Source organism: Alligator mississippiensis, chromosome 10 (assembly GCF_030867095.1).
Source record: "Alligator mississippiensis isolate rAllMis1 chromosome 10, rAllMis1, whole genome shotgun sequence".
Classification (NCBI taxonomy): Eukaryota; Metazoa; Chordata; order Crocodylia; family Alligatoridae; genus Alligator; species Alligator mississippiensis.
The window spans coordinates 32,543,107-32,566,823 of NC_081833.1; the positions used below are offsets into that span (position 1 = coordinate 32,543,107).

Below are 23,717 nucleotides of genomic sequence, written 5' to 3' on the forward strand. Positions count from 1 at the left end.
TTGGGGCTGTTCTCAAAGCAATTCAGGACCAGGAAGGAAAGTGTGGGCCCGGGTACTTCCTCTTCAACCTCACGCAGCATGAGGGAATACATGGCTGCCACTAAGCAGAGTATCTAAAGCAAGTGATAAATTCATGCAAACTATAGCAGAGATGATTGCTGCATGTTGAAGAAATTTCAGTGAACAGCCTGGGACTGCACAGGTGGTGGTGTCCACCTCCTGACCTGTCACAGGGAGTTAGTCAATTATAAAATGAAACTAGGAGTAAGTGCAAACATTTCCAAGAAATAAAATATCTAGATCAAAGTTTATTAAAGCTTCTGTAAATTATGTTACCAAGGCAAAATATGATATGGATCTGGAGTACCCTTTCTTGATCAGTACATCCATGCAGCGACTGTACTTCCATGCAAACGGCAGTGTGAACTGAAAGGCAGAACCAAGCCAGAAGTTATACCTTGGCTATAACATAGCTGTGAAAGAGCTGATTCAATTATGATGCAAAGCACAAAATGCTTGATTGAGAAGGGCAAGAGTCATGTCCATTTTAAAACTAGAAAAAATCATTTCTGAACTAGATTGTGATTTAACTGAAGACAACTAAAATGTTACTGTGATTTAAACTTCTATTAGATGCCATACATGTGCTGTAGAATAGCCTATGGTTACATCATTCCACAGGACAGAGGATCCTAAGCTGTGGCCTGCAGATCACCATGGTCTGCAAGGCCCTGGTATGTGATCTGGAAACAGAACTCTCCTTCCTCCTGGTCAATCAGGCTAGAAGTTCTGGTTCCAAAAGTTTTGGAACCACTGCCATAGAGAAACCAAAGGAACAACATTTTTTGTCTTAAAAGAAAAGCTGGTATGTTTGTTTAGCTCATTTTTCCTTTGTGAGAGTGGGATTATATTGAGTGCTGTATACTCACTTCCACCCATCTAAGTAGCTTTTCCTGAATGTATCTGTTATCTTTAAACTTCTTTGTGTTAAGCAAATCAGCAACAAACTCTCTTGGTGTGATCTGCAGGGTCTAACATAAAACAAAGGCTTGTAAGTCAACCTCTGCCCCCAAGTAGTACTCTCTTCCAGCCTCTGCCAGTGAGTCTTAGCCTCATTCTTGGTGAAACTACACTCTGGGCAAAGAACAAACTAAGTCTCTGTTTTGTCCTGAGAGATTTTTAATATGGAATTCCATAGCCCAGGTAAGGGCTGTAACCTCTGAACTCCTGGGTAAAAGGCTCTTCCTTATCAGGCACCTCCTTCTGAAGGGTCACTCCTCATCTTGGTTTTTAAAGAAAGGCCTGAGGTCTCTGCCTAAGGATCTACAGGACAGGGTCCATGGCTACAAATCACTATTAGAATTATATGCTTAGGACCCGTGACTCCCAGAGGCTCAAGTCCTGCCCAATTCTCAGCTTTTCCTACTGGCCAGCTTAGGAAGCTTTCTCCTCAGTAGGCTGGCTGTTAAGGCTCCTAGGGATGTGATTCCTCCCCCTGCCCCTTCCTATGCATGTTAAAGAGACCTGGGCTTTCAACATAGGGCTGTGTATTACCCTAGGTAGCAGGGGCCCTATGTCAGGCACTGTGGTATGTAAGGATATGTTTCCAGCATATCCACAGTGTGTCCACACAAGCAAGGTCCCAACCCCAGAAATAGGCCAAAGAAGCCACCTCATGCTTCAGTGCACTTTAGGGCAGCTGCTAGGGATGACCTTGATATGGCATGTTTCCATGTTTGGAGCATACAAGTGAAATTGGGTAGGAAGAGCCTGTTTGGGACATGTTGCTCCCATGGTGGTGATCAGGGGTGGGCAAAATACAACCCATGGGCTGAATCTTGCCCACCAAGGTATTTTATCTAGCCCATCCACTGTGGGTCCCTTGGCTCTGCCTGGCCCAGGTATGGGGGACAGCCCGGGTCATGGCACGTGCTGCCAGTTCTGCCATCCCTTGGCATGCAACAGAGCTGCGGTGATGTGGCAGTTGGACTCCATTTCCTAGTACATTCAGAGGCAGCAGCTCCTTCCAGCTGTTGGTGCCAGTGTCACTGCTGCCGGACCCGGCCCTGCTGCCTGGGCACCCTGATCTATCTGCCCCATACCCACTGCCAGGGGTGCCAGATCGAGCAGGTGGGCAGGGTCTCCATGGAGACTAGCTCTGGACCTCCATGGCAGGGCATGCTTGGCCAGGTGGATGGGATGGGGCTGTGGGTAGGTGGGGAGCAGCGCCTGGGAGCAGAATGGGCAGGCATGTCTACAGATGAGCCTGGGATCATGGGGCAGTGACAGCATGTTGCTGTGCAGGGAGCGGATCTTGGCTCTGCCCTAGGCCCAGGCCCAGGCCCCGGCCCCAGCCTGTGCTGTCACCGCCTTGCAATCCCAGGCCTGCTCACCTGCCATCCTTATCCCAGACACCGCTGCCCACCCACCCGCAGCCCCATCCCATTCACCCAGGCAAGCATGTCCTGCCCACAGGGGTCCTGGGCTGGTCTCCATGGAGACTCCATCTAGTGTCCCCAAATCAGTCTAGTAATCTACTGCTTAGGGAGTTTTGATAAGCTGTTCCAGACTGGGTTGGGAGGGAGAGGGAAGATGCTGACCCGGCCTGCAACAGCTCACCAAAACTCCCCAAGTGGCCCCGCAGCCCAAATAATTCCAACCCCTGCTACAGATGAACCCTAAGTCTCCCTTGCCCTAAGTAACTTCAGGAGCCTGAGAAGAGATGGATCCACTGGAACTGTTAGGAAATCATACTTACCCAAAGCCTGTTCACTAGGGTCACAACTTTGTCTGTGATTTCCTTGGGATCCTTCTGACTGATTGAATTCAGGATGATGTCAGTCAAAAAACAGTGGCACATCCTAGCATAGAATATCTCTTCATGTGACAGAGCAAAACTTAGGAAAAGGATATCTAGAAGGAAAGTTTCAAATAGAGCATTAGAAGACCTATTTCAGAGTGCTGGCCTCCTCAGCTAGCTAAATACTAGCCTCTTTATTTGTCTTCTCTGATACACTGCAACTCCAGAATCCTGCTATACTCAAGAGTCAGAACTTGGGGAGGGATTAATAGACCTGCCCTCTCAAGTGTTGTTGGAAAATGAAAATGCTGAGTAGGCCTTCCCATAGGCATTCACAGTGGCCTATATCCAATGTAAAGCCTATTGATGTACAGCTACCTCCAGAGCAGCTACATTGATTTAACTACAGAGATTTTTCCAGGTAGGCTGATGGATAGTCATGTGCCCTACTCCCAGCAGAACAAGGAGAGGAGGGGTGCTCCATGGCTTTCCCCTCTGTACCTCCTTCAAGGCACGAAGGGCAGGTAGTTACAATTAGGGGAGCACCTCATACAGATGACAAGCAAATAAATTAGTGGCTGTGGGCCACATGCTCAAAGGTACTGAGGTGCCTAAGTTTTCCTGAGATCACTCATTTCAATGAGAGTTAGATATAGCTCAAACTAGTCAAACTTTCAGTGCTAAGTTAGGCATCCAGGCTCCCTATGCAATGCATGGGTAGCCAAGAGCTGAGCAAGTGTTTGAGGATCTAAATTTTTGACTGTGCAACTGAAAGTGGAAGTTAGGATAAGACCCTTGGGCGTGTCCCCATGAGCACTCAAGTGTGGGTTGCGGCACCTCAAAGACATCTGAGGTGCCACAAACTGCATGTTGTGCATGTGCACCTGTGCTCCATGCTGCTAATTTGCAGCGCGACAGGTTTTTTTGGACACAGGGAGATCCCGGTGTCAAAAAAAATGCCACCAAAAAAAGCAGCATGGCACAACAAAGCATGGCATGGCGTAGTGAGTGCACATGGCAGCAGCATGCACCACCAGAAACTGGAGCTTAACAGGCTGGAGCCATGCCCTGGCTGCCAGCCAGGCTCTGAGTGGCTGGCTTGGCACTGCTGCTGCCCCAGGAGGCCCCCAGGACTCCAGGTAAGGCTGCTGGGGCCAGATACATGCTGGGCCCAGCCTCCCCTACCCCACCTGGGTCTTTTTGTCATGTGTTGGAGCACATGTGCAGCAGCATGCCTGGGGACAAATAGCAGCTGCACAAATATGTGCTGCTATTTGTCCGGTGGGAAATGCATGCTCTTACACATGCATGCTCGAAGGGCTGTATCGCTTGTGTCTTTTTGCTGGTACTTAGCTCCTCAATGTAGAACAGTAAGTGTTGTCCAAAGCATTTGTTTTCGCTGTCAGTGGCTTTATAACAATATTTGAAAGCAAACAGCTACCATACCTAAGCATTATACAGTGTAAGATGTACCTTGACATAATGCACGAGCACTTCTATTAGCCAGTTTGCTGCCATCAAGCTGTGTGCTGTAAATAAGACTCTCTTCATTGTATAGACAAGAGCCATCACTGCTTACAATGGGAAGATGTTCAACTTTAAGAATCAAGCCTACATTATTAAATCCGTTGGTTACAGCATTCGATTCATCGTTTACCATTTCTGGAATTAAAAATACATAGACTTATTTCAGAATAAAACCTGAAAAACTATGCATAGGATTAATACATCAACAAACATAAGATGCGGGTCAAAATACTTCCATCCTGATAATCATATTCCTAGCTCTGCTTTATTACTACTATTATTTTGCATTTTCCTGGCAAGTAAGGAGTATGTACTAGCTTCCAGACAGAAGGCCAATATTTGCACAGAGGAGTCACCCAGCGTTATTAAACTAAATGTGTCCATCTCTTCCTAGGCACAAGAATTTGCTGCAGACATCTGAAGAATCTGAGAAATGGGTAATTTACACACCGCAAACAAGATTCTGGTCTCAGTTATGGAAGTGTTAATGGAGTAATTATTAACTTGCACAGAGTTGTTCCAGACATTGCCACTGTAATTGTGATCAGAATTGGTTGAGTGTCAGTTATGGAGGAGGAGCAGGAATATAAACACCTGGAGATTAATTTATCTGGGTAAACTAAATTAATTCCTCTTGTAAAGTCACTGAAATCAATGGAGTTGCACCAGCATTGAATTTGACTCATTAGGAAGGATTCCCCAGTACAAGCTGATATTGCTAGTTAAGTGCTGCTGACAAAATACTTCTCTCTCCCACCTCTCTAATTGCATTGCCTATCACTTCTTTTGAGTCCCTTTACCAGCTTCTCTTTACATCAGTTTTCCCATTGCCCTTACCTCACCTCATCTTTAAAACCTTTTCTCTCTCAGACCTCAGTCATGTTTTTTCCTCCAATGACTTCTGCCCTGAACCATCCCCTCAAATGCCCTTTTGATTCCTTCTCTCTCTCCACTTCACATCTTCCCCGTGCAATCTCATGTGTTTGGTCCAGTTCCGTGTGATGAAAATGCATACTGGTTAATCTCTCCTGTCACTTTGAAAGTGACAAGCCCAAGACAACCTCTTACCTGCTTGTATTTGTTCCTGGCCTCTCCATGTGGCAGTTGTTTCTGTTGAGTAAGGCTCTTCTATAGTGCTGTATCTGGGTTTTTCAATGGCTGAGGTAGCCAGCATAATTTGTTTGAATGTGTGTTGTTCTAAATGTTTTTCTTGGGCACCAAATGCATCTGGCACGGTTTGATCATTTTCCTGTACTGCATGACCTCCTTTCTCAGGAGAATGAACAGCAAGCTCATTAGTGTAGCCCTCATTTTCAAATGCTTTGCACTGAAATGTGCTCTCTGTAAGATTCTCATAGGCTAGTTTCATATGCTGGCATTCACAACTTTTGGAGTTCACAGTGTCCCAGTCCTTGACCAGGGATATTAGTTTCTTAATGGGGGTGGCTGAGTCTTTACTTTTGGATTTCTTTTTCAATTTGCTTCTTATGCCCTTCTTCCTTGGAGGACTCCCTGCATGGTTACAATAGCTGGAATTCACTTGACTGTCTGTAGACTGATGATCTCCTGCAGACTTAAATCTTCGCTTTGTCCCTCTCATCTGTGAGATTATTCTGGCATACATGTCATTTTCTCCTTTCCTGTCCTGCTTTTCTTTCAAGTCTTTTATTTTATTCCAAGTATTTCCATAGCATTTATTGAAATCCACAGCAGTATATGAATGTTCCTAAAAATGATATGAAAAGTTGTTGTTTTAAAACTATTTTTCATAATGATACCAAATGAAGGCAAAGCTTGGCCTTCCCTAAAAATTCCTGTATTACCATTAGCTGTGTTAGGCTATTTTCTGAATAAAATGGCATAAAGATGAAGTACCCGAGGTGTCTTCTAGTCAGTGGAAGTTGGATACTGGTAGTTCTGAGTACCTATGGGTGTGTCCAGATAAGTGACACTGCAGATCCATCTGCGGTACCACACAATGCACATGCAAGTATTTCCCATGCTGCTACTTTGCAGCACAGGGTGTTTTCTTTAGCCCAGGAGATGCCAGGATCAAAAAAAAACCCACGCCAAAAAAAGTGGGACAGTACACATGGTGGCAGCACATGCCACTCAAAACTGGAGCCTGGCCAGCTGGAGCCAAACTGCAGCTGCTGGCCAGGCACCCTGCTGCAGGAGAGCCATGGCTGCAGCTCCCCGAGGCCCCCAGGACCCAAGGTAAGGCTGCCGGGGTGAGCACAGTTGCTGGCCCTAGCCTCCCCTACCCCGCTCAGGATAACTCGCCATGCGTCAGAGTGCACGTGGCATGGGCAGTCCCCAGGACAAATAGCAGCGGCACAAAGTGTGCTGCTGTTACTTGACCACAGGGAAAAAGACATTTCTGCTCGTGAGAATGCACCCTATCTGTCCAGAGAAGTGGTTTTTAACTTTTTTTCATTTGCGGACTGCTTTGGAAATTTTGAATAGAGGTGCAGACCCCTTTGAATTGTAAGTATTAGCATTCACATACTTTTGATTTATCATAGTCATCTTTCATGGACCCGTTAGACATAGTCTGCAGACACCCAGGGATCTGCGGACCACAGGTTGAAAACCACTGGTCTAGACCTAGTAGGGATCATACAGTGAAACTTGCTTGTGGCACTGATCTGTATGCATTTAGAACCCAGCCTCATCAGTGCTGAGATAAACCTCTTAGGGCATTTATACATATACTTCTTTGTTGTGTGATGCATTGGAGATCTGCCACTTCGGAGCAGACTCGATTAATCGAATCTGCTCCACACGCGAGCTGAGGCGAACTGTGATGTGCCACATGCAATTGTATAAGCGCCAAAATGTGTGTCAGTGCACAGAAAATGGCAGTGGTGCACTTTTGAATTAAAGCACCTCCAATGTTCAAAAGCACACCACTGCTGTTTTCTCAGTGCTGCAGCACATTTTGCCGTTTATACAACTGCAAGCCTCATAGCGCTGGGTGCTTTTCAAAGCACCCAGCGCTGCGGCACTTGCATGTGTAAAAATACACTTACGGCCTAGTCTCTCTTTTAAGGTGCTTCACTGTTTCTTCACAAAATCCCAGCAGAAAGTTGGACTAGTGTGGATACGTAAGGATACCATTAAAACAAATGAAGCTCTCTATTCTGAAGTGGTCTTGCATGCTCTTGCTGGTTCTAGCCAGCAGTACAACCTCAGGAAGGCAAGCTAAGAAGTTTGAATCAAAGAAGGATGCAGGATTGCCTTTACTTAAGACTTAAATAAATCAAAGGAGCAGATAAGTTATGTGGACATATATAGATATGTTAACAGAAGCAGAGCATCAATGCAACCTGAGCATTAACATTAAAAAAGAAGAAAACGGTATACACACAATGGAAGCTAGGGATGGTCCTTAAGGAGGACTATACGACAATGGTCCACGTAAGTAGGGAGAAGATTAAGACTGATTAAGACTAAAGCGGGGACTGAATTCAAGGTAGCAACTGGAGTCAAGGACAATAAGAAGTCCTTCTTCAGGTATGTAGGGAGCAGAAGGAAAACAAATGGGAGTGCAGAACACTTTAGGGCAGCTGGTAACCAATACCCAGGAGAAAACCGAACTCTTAAATGCCCACTTTACTCCAGTTTTTCAATGGACCAAGGGGAAAAACATGCAAGATAAGGTTCGCATGGGGCATGGTGAGAATGACAGCCTTCCAACTGTTGATGCTGAGCTGGTGTGTAACTGGAAAAGCTAGACATTTATAAGTTAGCAGGACCAGATGAATTTCACCCAAGAGTGCTGAAGGAACTGGCTGAGGTCATTGCAGGACCCCTGGCAAATCTTTTTTAAAAATCGTGGTGCTCAGGGGAGATCCCTGAGGATTGAAAGAGGGCCAACATGGTGCCCATCATCAAGAAGGGGAAGAGGGAGGACCTGGGCAACCATAGGCCAATCAACCTAATTTCTACCCCAGGAAAAATCCTAGAAAAACTCATCAAGGAGTCTTATGTGCAACTCACTCATAGAGGGTAGGATTCTGAACAACAGCCAGCATAGCTTTGTCACGGGCAGGTCCTGTTTTACCAATCTCATCTCCTTCTATGACCAGGTATCTCGCGATCTGGACATGGGAGAGGAGGTCAACATTATATACCTAGACTTCCAAAAGGCTTTTGATCTAGTATCCCACGATAACCACACGGGAAAATTGGAAGATTGTGGGCTTAACTGCTTGATGGTTCAGTGGGTGGGAAACTGGCTGCGAGGTAGGATCCAGAGAGTTCTTATGAATGGATTTGTGTCATCCTGGCGAGAAGTGGCCAGTGGTGTCCCTCCAGGGTCCGTGCTTGGTCCAGTGCTTTTCAACATCTTTATCAATGATTTGGAAGTGTGGGTGAAGAGCTCACTGGCCAAGTTCGCAGACAACATCAAGTTATGGGGGAGTGTGGTCATGCCTGCAGATAAGCTGCAGATACAGGTGGACCTTGACAGACTGGAGAGGTGGGAGAATCAGAACCAGATGAAGTTCAAAGCTGAGAAGTGTAAAGTGCTCCATCTGGGGACAAATAATCCCCAACATACCTACAGGCTCAGTGGTGACAATTTGACTTGCACCACAGCCAAAAGGGACCTAGGGGTAATAGTTGACCATTGCATGAACATGAGCTGTCAGTGCAATGCTGTATCCAGCACAGCAAACAACACTCTGGCGTGCATCAACTGATGCATCTCATGTAAAACCAAGGAAGTGATTCTTCCACTGTACTCAGCACTAGTGAGATCACAGCTGGAGTACTGCATCCAGTTCTGAGCACCACACTTCAACAAGGATGTGGAAAAAACTTGAGAGGGTCCAGAGAAGAGCCACCCATATGATCAGAGACTTACAAGGCAGACCATACAAGGAGAGGCTGAGGGACTTGGGCCTCTTCAGCCTAAACAAGAGATGGCTGAGAGGGGACTTGGTAGCAGCTTACCACTACATCAGGGGAGTACATCAAGAACTCGGTGAACAACTGGGAACCCATAGGGAAGACCAGGTGTAATGGATACAAACTCCTGGAAGACCTCTTCAGACTCAATTCTAGGAAAAACTCCTTCGCAGTCAGGGTGTCCAGACTGTGGAATAAACTCCCTCTAGAGGTGGTGCAATCACCTACCCTGGAAATCTTCAAGAGGAGACTGGATCCTCACCTCACTGGGCTCACCTGACCCCCAGTTGTCTTCCTGCCTAGTGCAGGGGGGCTGGACCTGATTGTCTTGCAAGGTCCCTTCCAGCCCCTAACAATGTATGAATCTATGATTCACTGCACATTTAGTCTACCCTGAAAGGCATTAAGAATATATATTTTTTTATGCTCAACCTCTAAAAAGACCACAAAAACTGAGGTAACTTCTTAAATACCCAGTACTACGTTTCTACTTAAAAAATGCCAAGTCCCCTTAATATGTAGCGCATGAGGGCCAGCTTTGACTAGGAGAAAATTAGGTTTTTTGGAAAGAAAACAAAATAAGTTGTAGACTTTGGATGCAACTTTTACATGATTTTTATCCAACTTGTTTATATAATGATGTAGGACATCTTTGGCCCCGAGAAATACAATGGGAGTGAGGTCAGATAGCAAAGCATGCAACTCAAAGATGTAATTGCAGTTAAAAAGGACATCTGCAATGATGGTGGGAACACAGGATTCTTGCTAAGGAGCTGAGATCCAATTCTGGGGCAGATTCCATGAGTACTGGAAAAATATTAAACACCCCTCTGAAAAAAAATCACTGTACGAGAGGGTGGGAATATCTAAATATTTTACAGCTGTCAGGTGAAGCTTGTGCTGCAAAAAGTGTTGTAATGTTCACCTTGATCAAGCACAAGGGCAAGCTGAGAGGATGGGCACTCTGTCCACAGGCTGGATGTAGGGACCTGGATCCTAATGCCTTCTTTACAGAGGAAGCCTGAAATATACCTGTTTTTATGGCTTCAAGATGTAAAACAAAGACATGGGGAATAGCCTTACCCAGCGCCCCTTAGACAACTCTGCATCAAACTTGATCACTATAACTGAAGCAAGACCTGGACTGGGAACTCAAACACTGCAACATTTCAGTTCAAAACACTTGAACTACCTAAAACTGTAATATAATTAACTGAAAATGACTAAGATTTGATTTTTTGTATTGTACAGGGGCTCCTTCTATATGTTTACAGAAGTTAAGCAAGAGGCCTATCATCTTACTCTCTCTCTGTTAATATTAAAGAACCTGTAGTTTTATATTAAAAATATATATAGACATTATATGTAGTGGTAGTGTTGGAATGATATTGTACCCATTATGGTCCAGGAAATGTGTGAGAGGCAAGGATATTTTGAGGGGTTATAGCTTTTACTGGACCAACTTCATGGCAAGGAGTGACTTTTAGATAAGATTTCAAACAAAAGTTGCTCTTCCTTTATGCCTGTCTAAAATCTCCCCGTCATGCAGTTGGTCCAGTAAAAGATATAAACTCCCTAAAAAATTCCTTGCCTTTTGCATCATTCTCAGTGAATTTTTTGTTAGCATTGTGATGCAAGTAGATTCTTGAATACTCCTGCACTTGTGGATTGAGGAGGCCCTGTCATGGAGAGGTTTGCAGGACTCTTAGTTTTGTGGGTAATTTTCACTGAGCATGACAAATTACCCTGTCCTAAGCTCATTCAGAACTAGTTAATTTTGGCACCTGTCTTGTCTGATTTTATTTTTAAAGTTCATTAGTGAAATGTATTCCAGAAAACCGACTTACTTCTTTTGGGTCTTTGCTGAACTCATGCTCCTTATCCCAAGTTACAATATCTAATCTTTTAAATGGAAAAGCTTCACTGGGAATTTCATGTTTTTTCCATAATCTGCAAATGAATATTTTAAAGTTTTATTATTTGTAAACACTGGGAAACATTTTCCAAGAACAGTACCCATGTCAACCTGGGATCAGGAGCTCCTAGGCCTCTAGTCATCAGAAGGTTACGTGTGCGTTCTAATAATTGTTATATGATTTATATATGATTTTTAACTACAGAAGAATCCAAATGATACCAATAACAAATGTTGGAGACAGACAAACAAAATTGAAAATGTCTAATTTTGTCAAAGGTTTCTTAAATCTTACTTAACAGCTACACAGGAGGCACACAAGCAGTGCCAGCCCATGGGTGACATCCCAAGGGGCCTCAGTGCTGACTGAAGCTGCATGGCCCTGCGTGGTGCCGCACTGAGCTGGACCAGTCCCATGACAGGTGGCACAAGTGACACCGGCTTTGAAGCAATTGGGGCCAAGCCACACCACTGGGGGCTCTGGCTGTAGTGTGCCCTGAGTGCCCCATGGTCACTGCTGCTGCGGAGTTGAGCTGTGAGCTCGGCGGGGGGGCTGGGGCCCTGTGGGACCTGAGGGCCCTGCATGGGGCACATGAGGGCCCTGTGAGGAGGTGTGTGCCCTGTTGGGGGAAGCTGTGGCCCTGCGGGAGGAAGCTGTGGGCCCTGCAGTGGAGGCAGTCTGTGTGCTGTTTGGGGGGGCTGTAGCCTGTGAGAGGGCAGGGGACCCACCCCTCCTGAGCAGCCGCCCCACACCCACAGTTCCCCCGCAATCCACATACAACACCCACACCCCCAAGCCACCCCCACAAACCCCCTCACCCACATACTCAGCCACAAACTCCAAACCTCTGAACAAGCCCCATACCCCCACAAACCTCACCCCCTCCCACAAACTCCCCCACCCCACTCCAAATTGCTTTACACTTGTAAATATATCAATAAAATATTGCCCAACATTGCCCAAATATATCAATAAACCATTGCCCTCTCTATATATAGTGGCATTTCATTTTAATAGCAGAAGAACACTATTTGGGGTATTTTAATGAGAGAATTTGGGTTTCTTATCAGAGAATTTGCAATTCATAAACAGGGAACAACAGGATCTCTGCTGGTGAAAGAAGTGATGAGACCCATGCAGAGGAGCCTGTCCAGGGCCAGCGCTGGAGACCCAGCTGGATGGCAGACAAGGTGGCTTACCTTTTGGCCATTTGGGGCCAAAAGGACATGCTTTGACAGTTCAAAGCGGGCCACCATAAGGAGCACATCTTCTGGGCGATAGCTGCCCAGATGGCAGAGCAGGGGCACCCCATCCGGGTCTGGCAGGTAAGCAGCCTTGGGGGCTGCAGGTCCAAGGGGGTGGATGCTGTCACCAGTAGCAGCAGGTCACAGCCAGGCGGCAGCCCCCACTGACAGACTGCTGCAGTGGGTAGAGGGTGCAGGGGCCACTCCAAGTTAGGGCTGCTTCAGCAGTCCAGCTGGCACAAGGGGTAGTGTCCCCAGATACCAAGTGGCCAGGCCTCAGAAGCTCCTATTTGTACACTCAATTAGAGTGGGCCTAAAGGCCCACCTGGTGAACTAGTAGCCCCTTGTGTGGCTAATGAATGAGTGCTACAACTAAAGTCTTGGGAGAACTACAGCAAAAACAGGATAGGAGTGTCGTGTCGGTCAAAGGTTCAAAACTTGAAAATAAGTGCACCTGAGGGAGACACTGAGCAAAGCCTCCTAGGTCATGCCCACTGGTCCTCAATGGCATCCAAGGACCTGGTGGACAGCGTCCACTGGTGCGCTGCCTAGAAACATGCATGGATATATGAGAGGAATGTGGCCCCACAGTCCCCAGGCACCTTCCCAGCCAAAGCCTCCTTCCTGATCATGTACAGGGCCCACTGGGCCAGGGCCAGGAGGAGGTTGACCAGGAGGTCCCGGTACTTGATGAGGCTGCAGATGGGGTGCCCAAAAACAAAAAGGTGGGAATGAAGTTCAACCAGAACCTCAGGAAGAGGTTCTGGAGGTGGAGTTGGAGAGGCTGCAGCCTGACACACTTGAGTGTCATGTGCGTCAGGGTTTCCCTATGCCTGTAGAAGGGGCAGGAGACTAGGGTGTCTATGAAGCTTGCCATATACATGCTCGTGGCAATGGCTCTATGGAGGAACTGCCAGCTAAGGTCCCCAGTGGCTCATGGGATGAAGGTGGAGAACAGGCTCAGCCACTGGGGCACCCCAGCTATGCCTTCGCTGAGCAGGTCCTGCCACTTGGTGTCTGGATGGGACGCGAGGGCAGCATGGTGGATTGTGCGGCACATGAGTTTGTAGAGGTGGTGGCGATGGATAGTGGAGAAATGGACCGGTTGGATGTCCTCCAGTTGGCTCAGGTGGTGGAGTGGGGAGTGCCACAAGGCCGGGTGAGGCACTGGCCCCATGACAAACTCCTGTGGGCTGGAGGACATGGGGGGAGAGGGGGCGGGGACTGCCATCGCACAGGACCTGGTTGACAAAGGCAAGGGCCTTGGGGGGTAAGGCAAATTTCACTTCCTGGACTAGGCAGCAGGTCGCACAAGTCATGGGTAAACCTATGTGTCAGGCCAACACAGCGGGGTCCATCCACACCTGCCTATCATAGTCCAGGAGGTCTCTGATATGGGCGACACTCCCCACCATGCTCCATGGGACCAGCCTCTGTTGCAACCAGGGTGCCTGCATTGTCAGCATCTCTAGCTGGAGGTTCCAGAGGAGGGGCTCAACAAGCAGGTTGGCATCTTGGGCGAGCCTTCCAGGGGACCTGGAGGCAGAAGCCCTCGCAGGTCCTGCAGGAAGTCCTGCAGTCTGAGAAGCTGCCTGTCATACTGGAGTTCCCCGAAGTGGTGAAGGAAGGTGGTCCCATGCTGCGTGGCTACCGACACCACATAGCAGTCACTGCAGGGCCTGAAGACTGAACGTCAGGACCTGGCTGCACAGACAAACCAGGTCCCGGCTGCCTTCCCACAAGGGGAGGCTCAGGACCTCTGCAGCAACCCAGTGCCATCCTGGCCAGAAAAACTCCAGCACTCATTTCTGGAGCCCAGCCAGAACCTTGGGGGGCATTGGCAGGGTGTGGAAGTTTATGCTCTGGCATCACCAAGAAGGGTGGCTGTGCCTTAAGGAAACGATCCTTCGGGCACAAAGCAAGACGATCCCCGAGCGAGGCAAAAAAGGGAAAGGGGCCAGGAGGCTTCCATGGCTGACCAGAGAAATCCAGGGCAGCCTAAGGGCCAAAAGGGGAGCACATAAAAAGTGGAAACAGGGTGAGATCACTAAAGATGAATATACCTCCTCTGCTCGTGCTTGTAGGGAGGCAGTTAGGCGGGCCAAAGCTACCATGGAGCTGAGGATGGCAACCCAAGTAAAAGACAACAAGAAATTGTTTTTTAGATATATTGGGAGTAAAAGGAAGGCCCAGGGAGGAATAGGACCGCTGCTAAATGGGCAGAAACAATTGGTGACAGACAGGGGGGACAAGGCTGAACTCCTCAACAAGTTCTTTGCCTCAGTGTTCCTAAGTGAGGGGCACGACAAGTCTCTCACTGGGGTTATAGAGAGGCAGCGGCAAGGCGCCAGACTTCCATACGTAGATCCTGAGGTGGTGCAGAGTCACTTGGAAGAACTGGATGCCTTTAAGTCGGCAGGCCCAGATGAGCTCCATCCGAGGGTGCTGAAGGCACTCGCCGACATCATTGCAGAGCCACTGGCGGGAATATTCGAACGCTCGTGGCGCACGGGCCAAGTCCCAGAGGATTGGAAAAGGGCTAACGTGGTCCCCATTTTCAAGAAGGGGAGGAAGGAGGACACGGGCAACTATAGGCCAGTCAGTCTCACCTCCATCCTTGGTAAAGTCTTTGAAAAAATTATCAAGGCTCACATTTGTGAGAGCCCAGCAGGGCAAATTATGCTGAGGGGAAACCAGCACGGGTTTGTGGCAGGCAGATCGTGCCTGACCAATCTAGTCTCCTTCTATGACCAGGTTACGAAACACCTGGACACAGGAGGAGGGGTGGATGTCGTATACTTGGACTTCAGGAAGGCCTTCGACACGGTATCCCACCCCATACTGGTGAACAAGTTAAGAGGCTGTGATGTGGATGACTACACAGTCCGGTGGGTGGCGAATTGGCTAGAGGGTCACACCCAAAGAGTCGTGGTGGATGGGTCGGTCTCGACCTGGAAGGGTGTGGGCAGTGGGGTCCCGCAGGGCTCGGTCCTTGGACCGATACTCTTTAATGTCTTCATCAGTGACTTGGACGAGGGAGTCAAATGTACTCTGTCCAAGTTTGCAGATGACAAAAAGCTATGGGGAGAAGTGGACACGCCGGAGGGCAGGGAACAGCTGCAGGCAGACCTGGATAGGTTGGACAAGTGGGCAGAAAACAACAGGATGCAGTTCAACAAGGAGAAATGCAAAGTGCTGCACCTAGGGAGGAAAAATGTCCAGCACACCTACAGCCTAGGGAATGACCTGCTGGGTGGCACGGAAGCGGAAAGGGATCTTGGAGTCCTAGTGGACTCCAAGATGAACATGAGTCGGCAGTCTGACGAAGCCATCAGAAAAGCCAATGGCACTTTATCGTGCATCAGCAGATGCATGACGAATAGGTCCAGGGAGGTGATACTTCCCCTCTATAGGGCGCTGGTCAGACTGCAGTTGGAGTACTGCGTGCAATTCTGGGCGCCACACTTCAAGAAGGATGCGGATAACCTGGAGAGGGTCCAGAGAAGGGCAACTCGTATGGTCAAGGGCCTGCAGACCAAGCCCTATGAGGAGAGACTAGAGAAACTAGACCTTTTCAGCCTCCGCAAGAGAAGGGTGAGAGGCGACCTTGTGGCTGCCTTTAAGTTCATCACGGGGGCACAGAAGGGAATTGGTGAGTATTTATTCACCAAGGCGCCCCCGGGGGTTACAAGAAACAATGGCCACAAGCTAGCAGAGAGCAGATTTAGATTGGACATTAGGAAGAACTTCTTCACAGTTCGAGTGGCCAAGGTCTGGAATGGGCTCCCAAGGGAGGTGGTGCTCTCCCCTACCCTGGGGGTCTTCAAGAGGAGGTTAGATGAGTATCTAGCTGGGATCATCTAGACCCAGCACTCTTTCCTGCTTATGCAGGGGGTCGGACTCGATGATCTATTGAGGTCCCTTCCGACCCTAACATCTATGAATCTATGAATCACAGGACCAGCTGGTTCAACACCAGCACTCTCCTGTGCACGGAGAGACACTGTAGCAGTCCCACCCATGCTCAGAGCCGCTCCACCATTCTTGCCTCCAGCTGGTGCCAGTTCTCCGGCGAGGAGGGGTTCATGGGGGACAGGTAGACCCCCATGTAGAGCAGTGAGCCCGCACTCCAGCGGATCCCATGGAGTGTGGGGGGGGAGTGAGCCCACCTGCCAATGCCAGGAGGTCCCAAACCAGGTACAGGTTGTCGAAGATGGAACAGCCGGGCACTGTGTATGTCTGGTTGGGATGGATCATGTCTGCCAGCAAGGACCACAGGTGCAATGAGACGGCCTTCGCTGCCATCTTTCAGTCCATGCAGAGGGACGCGGGACACCAGTTCCTCAGGTTGCGGAGGTCCCTTTTCTTTGGCAGGAGGATCAACATGGCCCTCTAGCACAACAAGAGGAGATCCCCACTTCCTTGTATTTGGCCCAGACTGCAGCAAAGTCCAGGCTGAGGACATCCCAGAAGGCCTGGTAGAACCCCACAGTCAGTCTGTCAATGCCCAGTGCTTTGTGCCAATCAGGTGGAGAGTGGTGAAGAACTCAGCCAGAGTGAGAGGAGCCTCCAGCCAGTCTCAGTCACCCACGGTGACCTACAGGAGTCCCTCTCACAGGGTCCAACAGGCTTCAGTGTTGGTCAGATCAAGGGAGAAGAGCTCTTCACAGAAGGCTTGTGTGCGTTGGTGCATCTCACCTGGATCAGTGAAGGGGGTGTCATTGCCCACCAGAAGGCAGGTGATGTACTTCTTGACCCCCCGCCTTTCCTCCAGGGTATAGAAGAAGTGGGAGCCATGGTCCACCTGACAGAGGAGCTGAAAGCACGAGCGGACAAATGCACTGCAGGCACAGTGGTCATCCAGAGAGCGAAGCTCTTCCCACCTCTCCCGACACTCTCCACAGAGGGATGGGTTGGTTGGGTTGGTGACCAGGTACCTCTCCAGCTTCAGCACTTCCTACTCAATCTGCTCCCGGACCACCTTCCTCTGCCGGGTGTGCTCCTGACTGGAGCTGTGGCCAAAGAGCTAGGTGCGCACCTTTCCCATGTCCCACCATCTCCAAGCTGAAAGCTGCCCGTTGCAGCTGCCAGGCCAGGCAGAACTCCCAGAAGGCCTCCCTGAAGCCCACATCCTCCAGCAGATTGGCACTGAAAGTAGCCTGACCCGGATGCCCAGGCCCCAGCATGGCCTAGGCCCAGACAAAGTGGTGATTGCTGAAGGGAGTAGGCTGGACACCGGAGGCTACCAGGGAGCACTCCATCAGGCTCTCCCTAAGGATACCTATGGCAGCCTGGTTCTGCTCCCTGCTTGACCAGTCCCACACATCAAGGGTTACGTTGAAGTCCCCTCTAAGGACCAGGCACTCGCAAGGGTTGAGGCTGTTGATGTAAGTGGCTGCCTGGCAGAAAAAGTCTGCCAACTCCGGGTCCTTCGCAGGGGCATACACATTCAGAAGGTTCAGGACTAGGCCCTGCACTCGGACCTTGAGGTGCAGCAGGCAGCCTGGCACCACCTCAACATCCTGGATAACCTCCAGTTGCAGGCCTGGGGAGAACAACCCTACAAGAGGTGGCCAAAAGGTGATTAAAAAAGACCCTGCCTCCCCACTCCGGTTGCCAGTTAGGCTCATCAGCTGGAATTTTCAGTGTCTCCTGCAAGAATACCATGGGGTACCCTACTTATGAAGAAAGGAGAGCACCCAGCATCTTTGGAGACCCTTCCTGCAGCCATGGACATTGAGGGTCGCGATCTTAAACAATCTCATGGCTGGGGGTGTGAAGTAGATGGTATGGCAGGGCCTCGCACACCTCAACAACTGGTGTGGGGCATGCTGGCTCGTGCAGCATCCTCCCTTAAGCATAGAGGGTATCTACGAAACTGCGAGCCTGCCTATAAATCCAGGCGTTGCAGTTCTTGGGCCCCTTGCCTTCTCCCACCAATGCCCTCGCAGTGGCAAGGATGTTGTCAAAATCTCCCCAGCAGTCCAAGGCGAGCTGCACCTTGCTGTCAGACTGCCAGGTATACTCTCAGTCAGGAAATGCAAGTAGCTCCCCCCTGGGACTGCAGGGACCAAGAGGTCCACAGGCTCCATGGAGGCTGCCGGTTCTTGGGCATTCTCCTCCTGGTCTTGGGGCTCAGCAGGCTCCTTAGGCACCGTCTGAACCCCCTAGTCCACTAAGACCCCCAAACTCTGGTTGGGATTGGGAGAGCTCTGCAGACAATTGGGACAGGGGTGGGGGTAAGGGTGGGGCTCCCTTACAAGATGGCAGGGTAGAGCTGGAGCCCGGCAGGGTCTGCACGGGGTTGCCAACAAGATTGGCCTGTTGGGTCAGAGGACCCCACCTCGACCCCCTCTGGGGTGGGACCACAGGGTGGGCTGGTGGCAAGGCTTTCCTGGGAGGGAGGGGGAGGAGATCCATCAGGCACTGGGGTGGCATCGGTGTCTGCTTTGGGGTCCTGGGAGAGAGGATCTTCCCCCTCAGGACTCACCAGGGTGAATCCCAGGGCCCCAACCTCCCTCAGATCGTCAGAGGGGGAGGGCTTTGCTACCAGACCTACCGTTGGGTCAGACTCGGTGCCCATGGTCTCAGGGGGCAGGTCCTGGCTAGCAGAGTGGGGGTTCTCCTCCATGGGCTCCTGCTTGGGACTGGCCAGTAGACCCAAAGCCTCCTCCACTGGGATTACCCATTTGATCTTTTCTGGGGGTGGGGTGTTGGGCGTATCCAGGGAGGCCTCTGGAAGCTGAGCTGCTCTTTCTCCCTGTGTGGTGGTCTTGGGAGGCGGCGGGGCGGTCCTCCACTTCAAAGGGCTCCAGCTGTGTCTGGGCCTTCCATTTGGCTTTGAGCCCAGAAGGGACCTGCACCCACTCAGCCATGGGGTGGTCCTCAGGTGGACAAACTCTGGCAGAAGAAAGTAGGGGTTGGGGGAGTGGGACAATTGCAGTGGGGGCTTGGCTAGGGGTGGGGGGGGCCTACTCCCTCTCTCCCCTCAGCTGCTGCCTCCTTCCCTGGGACCCAAATTTGGTTGGGGGCCAAGGTCCCCTGAGCTCACAGGAGGGCTGGGTGTTGTGGCTGGGGTGCCAGGGGGGCCTGAGGGGGGAGATGCGCCAGTGGAACCTGCAGGTGCCCTCCCTGCCTGGCTCATGGGGCACTTGTGATGCAGGTGCCCTGGGGCATGGCACTGGAAAAAACACAGGTCTCCCAGCATATAAAACACCCTCACCAGGGCTCCCTGAAAAGGAATCACAAGGCACCCTTTGGCCTCCAGCCTTACTCCCGCCGACATCTGAATCATGACCTGGCAGCAGAATGAGCGCACATGGTAGAGGCCGGGGTCTTGGCACCCCAACGAGAGGGCCACCACCAGGGAGATAAACCTCCCCAGGATTTGGAGCTGGGGGAGCAGGGCCCAATTAGAGATATAGGGTGGGATGGAGCTACCCTGGTACCCAGCTCTTCTAGGGGCTTGAGGCGGATGTATCTGTCCTCCACCATGAGCCCCCTCTCCACTGCCTTTTCTGCAGCAGCCTCCAAAGCAAGGCAAAAAAAACCCTTGCCATGAAAGCAGGAGGCTGTTATGATCTTGGGGGCCCCCACCACCTGAGCCAGGAACTGCACCCAGATCTCAAAGTGCAGTTTCACCTGCTCGGGTAGTTTGTACTTCACCCCATGCCTGTGGGTGAGTGCCGGAAAGGGGGCCCTGCTGCCCAAGCTGGAAGGGCCGGCAGTGGTGGGTCCAGGCCCTGCGGCTGCAAGTTGCCTCACAGCCACCTGTGCATAGCTGTGGCTCCCCTATTGGGGGCTGGCTTAGTGGGGCGAGAGCTAAGGACAGCTGAGTGGGTGTGCTGGCTGGCATAGCGCACCTGGTCCCCTCAGGTGCCGGTGGTCTAGGCTTGGGGGCAGGGCCCTTGCCCTTCCCACCCCCAGTTGAGAAGCCCTTCCCAATGCCCTTGCCCTGGGTCCCTGAGGGTGGGGGGGGCCTGGCCAAGGGAGACCCCTTGGCCCTGCTGGCTCCCTGAGTCCTGCTTGCCCCCACAGTGGGGGTTACAGGTTTGTCTACCCCTGGAGGGTGGGGGTTGTAGGGACATGAGGCCCCTCGGGGGCGTGGCTGCAATTTGTCCCTACAGTGGGGGCTGCAGAAAGTTCTGTGAGGGCATCTGCTCCCCCAGAAGGCTTCTGCCCTGCCATTACTTCACATGAGGGAGAGGGAAACCAATAAAGAAGAACAGAAAATACAGCAGGGCTAGTGAATCCAATAGGGACAGGCTGGGGCTGTGGGGGAAGGGAGTGGGGGGTAAGGGGAAAGGGGCTGAAGCTCACTGAGCTACAGCCCTACAGGAAACCAGGTGGGCTATGCCTGGGGAAGGTGAGGGGAGGGGAACACATACACAAGGGCTAGGGAGACTTGAGCTGGCTTGCTCAGCCACGTAACAAACACCAGGGCAGGGGGTGTGAACCACAGAACTTACCACACAAGGGCAAAACACACAAGGGAAGCTGCTGAGGCAGGTGTAAAAAGATAGCTGGAGCAGTGGAGGGCCTTCATTTGTTGAAGTTCAGTCCAGGAGCCCCTCAGGCCTCCAGTCAGGCACTCAGCAGCAGGGCAGCAGGTAGGAAACAAAGCACAGGACCAGAGGCAGCTATGAGGGAGTGCAGGAGCAGTCAATTAGGGAAGTAATCCAGTGCAGGTATGGTGCAGGGCAATGCAAGGCAATGTGGCAGGGGGCAGCAGCAGTACAGGCACCGGCAGCAGCAGCAGTGGTAACAGCTGTCCAGTCAGCCACTTAAGGCATACTTCAGGTAAAGGTGAAAGTGAAGGTGAAAGCGGGGGATGACCTGCCAAGGCAGCTGGGCCAGGCAAGGCACCCGTAGGCACTGGCAGTAATAGTGCGTGGGTCAGGGAGGGGCCCACAGGCAGTGCAGGCCCCCGCCCTGGGCTGTGCCCCAACCACGGCTTGGCGGTGGGCTGGGCTGCAGGCCAGAACAGAAGTTCAGAAGCTGGGGTGCAATGCAGTGTGGTTCCCCCCCACGGGGGGGGGGGTGTGCAGTGGTGTGTGGCAGAGGACCCTCCCATTGGGGGGGGGTAGTAGCAGCAGCAGAAGCAGCACCATGGGGCAGGAAGGGGTATGGCTAACTTCCTTCCAAAAGCTTCTGAGAGCAAGCTAGCAAGAGCAGTAGCAGCAGCAGCAGCCTGAAGCAGCAAGGGACATGGCCACCTTTCCCCAGAAGTTCTTGAGAGCAGGCTAGCAACAGCGACAGCAGCAGCAACAGCCTAAGGTAGGAAGGGGTATGGTCTACTTCCCCTAGAAGCTCCTGACAGCAAGCTAGTAGCAGCAGCAACAGCAACAGCCTGGGACAGGAACGGGCATGGCCAACTTCTTCCCAGAACCTCCTGAGAGCAGTTCGCCCTGAGCTGCTCTCCAGGGCAGGTTTTAATACTGCTGGAACCAACACATGTCTGCAGATCTGGGAGAAGCTGGGCACTGATATTTTGCCCCAAGTGGCTCAACTTGTCCCGCACCAAGGTGCTTGTCCAGGCATGTGCATTGAGGCAAAAATCCCTGGCTCAAATTTGTGCCGCTCCTATTTAAGCTGCTGCAAGCACACATGCCTGCACATGTGGGTGCACCCTAAGTGTTCAAGAAGCCATGGCAACAGCACAGAAGACATTTATAGATGTACTCCCGGGGGGTGAGGTGTGTGTGTGTGTGTGGGGGGGGGGGGGGGGGGGGCACTTTAATTAGAGTTGGTCCTAAAGCCGCTCCAATTAAAGCACCCAGAGAATCACGTGCATCAGCTTCCCCATGCTGAAAAACGAAGGTGGGGCACTTTAATTAAAGCTTGCCGAACCTCATTCTGGTGTAAAATACCCAACCCAGACAGTCTGGCACTGGCCTGATATGTGTGCAAAAACCACCATGGGCTGGAAAAGTATATGAAAAGCCTAGGCCCAAAAAATGTGCCAAAACATAACTCTTCCCTGTGCAAAAAATAGCAGGGAAAGAAATTTGCTGTGGGCAGCTTTGCAAAGCAGGTGGGTGGGAGATGCAATGCTTGTGCACCCTTGTGTAGCCCTAAGGGTACCCCACGTCCAGTGCCTGGTGCAAAAAGCGTGCAGAAAAAGGAGGCGGCAGAACTGCTGTACAACAAGCACCCAGAAAAAGCAAGAGGAAGTCATAGTGCCCGAAGCCATGGCAAGGCAGAATTGTGAAGGAGAGGCAGGCAGCCTCTTGCAGTGCTTTGCACAGAAAGATTTCACGCCCTAACCCCACAGCGCCCTGTGCAACAAGCACCTAGAAAAAGGGGCAGAAGTGCTGTGGCACCAGGCTAGGGCAGGGGGTGATCCCCTTTAGGTGCCCGAAGTCATGGCGAGAGGATTCTCCTGGGCTTCTCCTTTGGGAGGACTCTCCTGGGCACTTCTTGTCCTAAAATGCCACCTGACAGTAAAATAGTGCTGAAAGGGCAGGAGGGTAAAATTGTTCTGATGTGCCCCCTAGCACATTTTACAAGTTATAGCATAATAAGCCATTACGTGGCAAATCATATCCAAGTTACTTAATTAGTCATCATAAACTAAGAAAGGAAAATTAAACCAGGAACATTTTTAGCATGTAAACACTGATTATATGGACAAGTGCCTCAGGAGACTCAAATTAATTATGTCTGCTCTGATGCGCTGTAATTACAGAGTGTTGGAGCAGTCTCACTGCACATGTATAGTGGTCCACAGAGTGGCCACATCTACACGTGCTTTCTGGTAGCTTCCCCTTGTTAGTAGAAGCTTTAGGTCACTGGCAGAGCTCATATTGCTCTGTCAGTGGAGACAAGGGTGTTTGCCACCAAAGGGGAGCTATGAATCTGGGCATGCTGATGATTTTGTCAGCAGAACCAGATCTCTTTGGGCAAAATCATACAGTGCAGCCCGCGCTTATTCTGTAAGCAGTCTGCATCCAAATAGGTATAACTCAATAATGGAGTTTTACCCATTATTCTCTATGTATAAGGCAACATTTCCCCATTATCATAGTATGCATCATCTGATCAGTGGACACGTCCCTGGAGGTCAGTGCTTGCCCCCATGTATTAGCGCTACAATTGCCACAGTTATCCAAGTAATTGTTGGAATGAGCAAAGGAACCATAACTGATGTAATGAACTATTTGCAGTTTCACTGTACTGGCTGTGTATACTTAGACATGCATGGCTTAACCTCTGAGATCAACCAGGTCTGTCTGCTAGTTCTCTGAAGAGAGCCTCATCTACGGTTTGGTGGTCTATAGCAGACACATACTGGAACATCACCCTTGTTGCTCTCCC

The 23,717-nt window shown here is 50.5% G+C and overlaps 1 protein-coding gene across 3 annotated transcripts in view; it reads right to left on the bottom strand.

Annotated features, from left to right (window-relative positions):
• Window positions 1-288: 288 nt before the first annotated feature.
• The window catches only part of KCTD19 (potassium channel tetramerization domain containing 19), a 66,497-nt gene continuing 43,068 nt past the window's right edge, over window positions 289-23,717 (bottom strand). For 2 of the 3 annotated variants that reach the window (XM_019490993.2, XM_019490995.1), the window contains 6 exons: window positions 11,089-11,191; window positions 5,396-6,053; window positions 4,274-4,462; window positions 2,759-2,913; window positions 930-1,031; window positions 289-426 (listed from right to left, as the gene is read on the bottom strand). In XM_019490993.2, the coding sequence (XP_019346538.1) occupies window positions 328-426; window positions 930-1,031; window positions 2,759-2,913; window positions 4,274-4,462; window positions 5,396-6,053; window positions 11,089-11,191 (1,306 nt within the window). In that variant the 3' untranslated portion in view covers window positions 289-327. The remainder of the gene's footprint in view (window positions 427-929; window positions 1,032-2,758; window positions 2,914-4,273; window positions 4,463-5,395; window positions 6,054-11,088; window positions 11,192-23,717) is intronic. The other variant, XM_019490994.2, reaches the window with a different exon arrangement.